Raw genomic sequence first — 5283 nt, forward strand, 5'->3', positions numbered from 1 at the left:
ATAGCAGGCTGGATGACTGCAACGAAACTCATCGACCTACCACTCTCGATTGAATATCCATCTTACAATTGGAAGAATGCTTTCGAACATAATGACCTGGATTGTCTCCGCGATGATGCTTGCTTGGGCTAGCAGCTGTGCTGCCATCGACAGTGCGTACCCTTATATTTGACTCAAAGCATCACAGTTTGCTGACACTGCATGTTGCGTAGTCCCTCCCGAGCCTACTCGTGGCAGCATTGATCTCAACTGGAATGCCACCAGCTCAAGCTACTACATTTCGCTCAGCCTAGCTCCCGGCCCGAACATCTATTCTAGCACTTCCGGCGGCGCCCTCATCGGCGGGGTCGAGTCCTACACGTCCGTCGACATGTTCTTCAACTACACGGGTGCGAGCACCGGCTGGACGCTTTGGGCGGTCCCGACGTCTTATGGGGGGCATGTGATCGACCAACCGTTGACTACAGTTTGGGAGTTCGGTGATATCCCTGTGCCTGAGGCGTGTGCATACACCCCTATTACGCAGATTGATCAGTTGACGTACCCGGCGGACTTTGAGTGGTGGGGCGACTGCGGGATGGGAGGGTTCCCTGTTTTCCACAGCGCGGCTTATGGGTTTGAGGTGTCGCTCAACGAACCGGTGACTGTGGTAGGCTTGTAATGCGCCGAAAGGACTGTATCTCGTAACTCAAGCCAGAAGTCTATACATGCGTAACAAACATATTTTACAAGCCTTCTATCATATGAATACCTGCATGTGCAGACGTGGGAATTGTGAAATAAGCAAGCTATGATCTACTCCGTACACAATCCGACGGCACATGCATATACAAAGTCTGACATTAGCGACACGGTATTCTACTCGATGGATATCTACACTCTATGGTCATATACTTGTCATGCGAGGATATCACGAAGCCTCAATCGCCTGTCCGTGCGTTGAAGTCCGCCCCCAGCCGGGGTTTAAGGCGCGTTTTCCCGGCCTGGGCCTTCTCCACCCTCCGTCCCCCCTCTCCCTCTCCGGCGCAGGAGCCGCCTCTTCCCGCTCAAGCCCGGGCTGCACCTCCGTCCCTTCCTCTTTCGTCTCCCCCTTCCTGGAAGGAGCTCGTTCCAGATCCATCGCCTCCTCCCAGAAGTCAACCACGATAGGTGCTCGGGGCCCTTTCTTCGTGTGACCATCCGAATGCATTCGACCGAGGGCAGCGTTGACCGACAGGCCCCAGCGGTCTTTTACTTCCTCACTAGGCGCTGTGGTTGCTGCGACAGGAAGAGGTGGAAGGAGCGAAGCCGGTGCGGAAGGAGAGCGGGAATGCCCTGCTCGCCAGGTTGATGTCGAGATGCTGAGATCAGCTAACGAGGCCTCCAGCTCAACAGAGGGGCTCTTCTTATGCCATTTCCCTCTCCTCCCTTTCTTTCCTTTTCCCATCCCACTCCCCATCTCTCGCTCCTTCTCCACTTCCTCCCTTTCCTGCCTGACCGTTTCTGGGGAGCATACATCCCAACCCCAGCCCTCGTGTATATGCCCAAAGACGTGCATCCACGGTCCCCTCGCCATACCCTTCACACGTCTAGCCAGCTCCGGGCATCCAGCATGCACACCCTTGCTCGTCAGGTCTAGCGTGCCTTCCCCTAACGGGGGAGTGTGAGTCAAGAGGATGTCCACTTCCTCGGGCATGCGAGCATAGAGCGCTGCCGCTTCCCAGGGTGCGTACTGGAATGCCGGTGTGCCGAAAGCTGGGGAACCAGGCGAGCCCCAGACGGTCCACTTCCTTCCCCCTGGGCGGGAAAAGGTATAGGATGAGTACTGCAGGTAGTGGATATTTGCCTTTCGGGCTCGCGGGGAGGTAAGAAGTTGTCGGAAGTGGGTGACGGCAGATGGGGAGGAGGGCTGATGTGACGGAGGGAGCGAATCGTCTAATAGAGAATCATGGTTTCCTGCTATGACCCTGCATACAATCAGCATTCGATACTATAGGAATATTGAGGGAAAACGCACAGCTTGACAGGATACTGGAGCTGGACGAGCCACTCTACTGCTTCTTCTAGCACCCGTTCCTTGCCCCACCTACTCAGATCCCCAGCGTGCAACAGTACATCCCCCGGTGGCATGAACTCAGGAGGAGGTGGATGACCATGCGTGTCAGAGATGAGGACAAAGCGAGTCGAACCCTCTGGCTGAGGAGGAGGTGGGGAACGATGGACGACGAATGGCGGAGGGTCGTGGGCCATCCAGTACTGTGTTCGAGGATAATAGTACTCGGAGTTAACGTTTGAGATGGAGTGAAGTATTTGTATGCAGAGGAATGAACTTAGTGCAGTGCTATCGAGAAAGAATAATGATGAGTCGCACTGATTGAACGCATTTCCACACTAACTTGAGCGCCTATTTCGATTTTTGACTCGCCGCGTCATGGGCGCCTGAGAGAACACGCCGTTCCCTCCCAGCAAATCACGCTACAAGGATATCTAATCACCGAACACCGGAAATGAATATAACCCAAGGCTTATCCCGTGCACAGGCACTATATGTGAGCGGGCAGCTCTTCCTAATAGGACTTGGACACTTGTAAGAGCAATATTTACATGATGGTGGGGATGAACGATTGTCACGTGTTGAGGCTGCAGCACGCGGCGTTGACGCGTGACCATCTCTGCCTGCATCACAAAAGCTCGAGACACACATATCTCTTTTCGATTACTATACGGCCACACCCAGGTACATGGTCACGCCGCCGCCTAGTTCCATGTCAGCCAGCATACTGAAGGTATACACTTTTATGCATCGTTTTGTAGTACAAGTGATTAACGCTCGTGTATCGTCCTTGTCTACAAGGCTGGCTGTTCACCCGTGCAGGACGTGCTTCCCGCCTCCCAAACCAGCCCGAAGAGAGTATTGTACTGCCTCGACACACTCAACGTGATTCTCGATCATCTGGATTCGAAAACTCTCGTACGTCTTGCGCTTGTGGAACGCCGTTTCTTTGAACCCTGCATGTCCAGAGTATGGTTACATATCTCTTCGCTGGAACCACTCCATCCTCTGCTGCCTTCTGACGTATTTCCTTGGACTTATATATCTCTTCTCACCAACCAGTGGAGGCTGCGGCGTAACCAGCTTCCCGCCGACTTTTCGCGTTTTATCGTCTATAACAAGTTCGTCAAGTCAATCAAACTCTCTCGGGAACATGCCTTTCCCTCAGAAACCCCAATGGATCGACACGACCTGGTACACACTCTGGAAGCCGCCTTGATACCTTACTGGCTGCTGAAGATATGCAACCGGGTATCTCGTTCTGAATTCCTTCCCAATCTTGCAAGAATCGAGGTCGCCTTCCTGGGAGCAGGAAATGCAGAGATACTCGAAGTACTCCTATTCCCCTCACTCAAAAGCCTTACAATTCATGGCACACTCGGTGAAGAGAGCGATGGAGAGAATCATGCCATTATTGTGTCCCTCATCGAACAGTTACCCAACAGCTGTCCAAATCTTACCGATTTGCGCCTTCCCTTCCAAGAACACTGCGCTGCTGCCATGGCCAGTTGCTTGAAGCGGCTGCCTAGCTTGCATACTGTCCATCTTCCGAGAGTTGGACGCGATGCTGCTCTCTTCGACGCATTCAAGACACTGGAAATACTCGACCTCGAGATTGGAGAAGGCACGCTTTCACAACCTAATAAAGAAGAGGTGCAGCGCAAACACGATGTACGCTGGTTGCTTGCCAAAGCCACCCCTACGGTGCTTCATCCTGGGGATTTCAGTCGTCTTCGTGTTCTATCGATGGACACCACCGTCGAATTTGCCACATCATTCCTGAAATCCTGCACCCCCTCGCTCACCTCTTTCGAAATCAAATGCATCTGGTCAAATATTGAGCAAGTACAGGATTTACTAGGCCAGCTCACGACCCTAGCAAAACCTGGTGGAGAATAACTGCGAATACTCTCTCTAACGTTCGAAAAGCCGATATTCCGGTCATGGAAATCGTTTTCCCTTGTTCGCAAGCTTGCATTGCACCGGTTTTGTCTCACTTTGGTAAAGGACTTCAACTCTGCAAAGATGGAGCCGGGCGATCTTACATGGCTAGTTCAAGATTGGCCACAGCTCCGTCATCTCGAACTCAATTGTCATTCTAGCCACATGCTTGGTAGTCTACGTACCGTAGCTCTCTGTTGTCCCTTTCTTCAACATCTTCATCTTGAGTGGTTGGAATGCGAAAACTGGGTCGAGGCTTCCGATCGCTGGCTTCCTCCAGCAGCTATGGCATTAGAGGTATTGTTCGTCAACAATCTATCGTTGGCTTCCTCCAGCAGCTATGGCATTAGAGGTATTGTCCGTCAACAATCTCTTTGTTCCTGTGGACGCGATGGCGAGATTCATGGGAGTGGTGTGGCCGCGTGCACGATATGTCGGACAACAGAGCAAAGAAGTGAACGAGTATCTCGACGTTGCACGCTACATAAGAAACGGGCAAGATGGAACCGCAGCGTACTTCACCTGGCAAAACGGGTGGAAGTAGCACCGCGTCGTGACATCCCAAACACGCGAGCCCATCCTTCCTTATGAAAAAACCGATGCTATGGCCCTTAAGACACGACAAAATCCGATCACTCGAATCCAAACAAATTATCATCGTGCATGGATCCCATATATGTAACTCATGATCAATGCATACACACACGTACAGGTCTAACTTATGAAGGGGGTATATGTATGATCGTTTCCGGTGTAGGAAAGCATATCTATGGATTAGAGTTAACTATGATTGATGTTGAGATGATTTTCGTGCGGTATGTTGCATGAACTAGGAGGCGCCTGAGGTTGGCGAATGGCAAGCCAGCGATCTCTAATCGCCGATCGACAGGGAACTGATGGAGGCAAGAAAGCTTAGTCAGCAGACCTGGGAGACAATTCGTCAAGGGCTCAGAGGTTTACTCTTTGGTCTCTCTTCTCCACCTCCCCTTTCCTCCCCTCCCATTTGAACGGTTGCTTGAGCTGAAAATGTCCGTGTCTGCGATGAAGCTGTCGAGGACTACGCTACCACGGTTTGTCGTTCCTGCAATCCAGGTATGCCCAATCCCAATCCCCCCCACTCATGCTTACACACCCCAGGCACGACACCTCGCCACGCCCACCACGCCCACCAACCCCTCCTTCGCCGAGCGGCTCGCCTCCGGTCCTTCTCTGGGCGACTTCATCCACTCCGATCCCGAAGCTGACCAAGCTCGCGGGATCGAGCGTATCATCCTTGGTAACACTTCCCAGCCCAGGCTGCCATCACATTT

The 5283-nt window shown here is 52.5% G+C and overlaps 4 protein-coding genes across 4 annotated transcripts; 3 read left to right on the forward strand and 1 right to left on the reverse strand.

Annotated features, from left to right (window-relative positions):
- The first annotated feature begins 47 nt into the window (after positions 1 to 47).
- Positions 48 to 752, forward strand: DACRYDRAFT_95710 (uncharacterized protein). The gene is made up of 2 exons (XM_040777312.1): positions 48 to 152; positions 213 to 752. Exons 1-2 carry the CDS (start codon positions 77 to 79, stop codon positions 659 to 661), a joined length of 525 nt encoding a protein of 174 aa, XP_040626727.1. The 5' UTR covers positions 48 to 76; the 3' UTR covers positions 662 to 752.
- A 345-nt stretch (positions 753 to 1097) lies between these two features.
- Positions 1098 to 2163, reverse strand: DACRYDRAFT_68714 (Metallo-dependent phosphatase; the record flags this gene model as incomplete). The annotated part of the gene is made up of 2 exons (XM_040775882.1): positions 1997 to 2163; positions 1098 to 1946 (listed from the first exon to the last, which is right to left on the reverse strand). Coding segments are annotated over exons 1-2 (960 nt in total), but the record flags the coding sequence as incomplete, so codon positions are not given.
- Positions 2164 to 3208: 1045 nt separating this feature from the next.
- Positions 3209 to 3931, forward strand: DACRYDRAFT_109255 (uncharacterized protein; the record flags this gene model as incomplete). Its single annotated transcript, XM_040768850.1, has 1 exon — positions 3209 to 3931. The coding sequence occupies one exon, from the start codon at positions 3209 to 3211 to the stop codon at positions 3929 to 3931; it is 723 nt and encodes a 240-aa protein (XP_040626729.1).
- Positions 3932 to 4999: 1068 nt separating this feature from the next.
- Positions 5000 to 5249, forward strand: DACRYDRAFT_109256 (uncharacterized protein; the record flags this gene model as incomplete). The annotated part of the gene is made up of 2 exons (XM_040768851.1): positions 5000 to 5065; positions 5111 to 5249. Coding segments are annotated over 2 exons (205 nt in total), but the record flags the coding sequence as incomplete, so codon positions are not given.
- Between the last annotated feature and the right edge of the window lie 34 nt (positions 5250 to 5283).

Source organism: Dacryopinax primogenitus, assembly GCF_000292625.1.
Source record: "Dacryopinax primogenitus strain DJM-731 SS1 chromosome Unknown DACRYscaffold_14, whole genome shotgun sequence".
Taxonomy (NCBI): Eukaryota; Fungi; Basidiomycota; class Dacrymycetes; order Dacrymycetales; family Dacrymycetaceae; genus Dacryopinax; species Dacryopinax primogenitus.

Excerpts from the sequence above, each read along its gene's own strand:
- DACRYDRAFT_95710 (XM_040777312.1), top strand. The coding sequence starts at position 77 with ATGCTTTCGAACATAATGACCTGGATTGTCTCCGCGATGATGCTTGCT. Across the intron at positions 153-212 it reads CAGCTGTGCTGCCATCGACA|TCCCTCCCGAGCCTACTCGT; the intron begins GTGCGTACCCTT and ends CATGTTGCGTAG.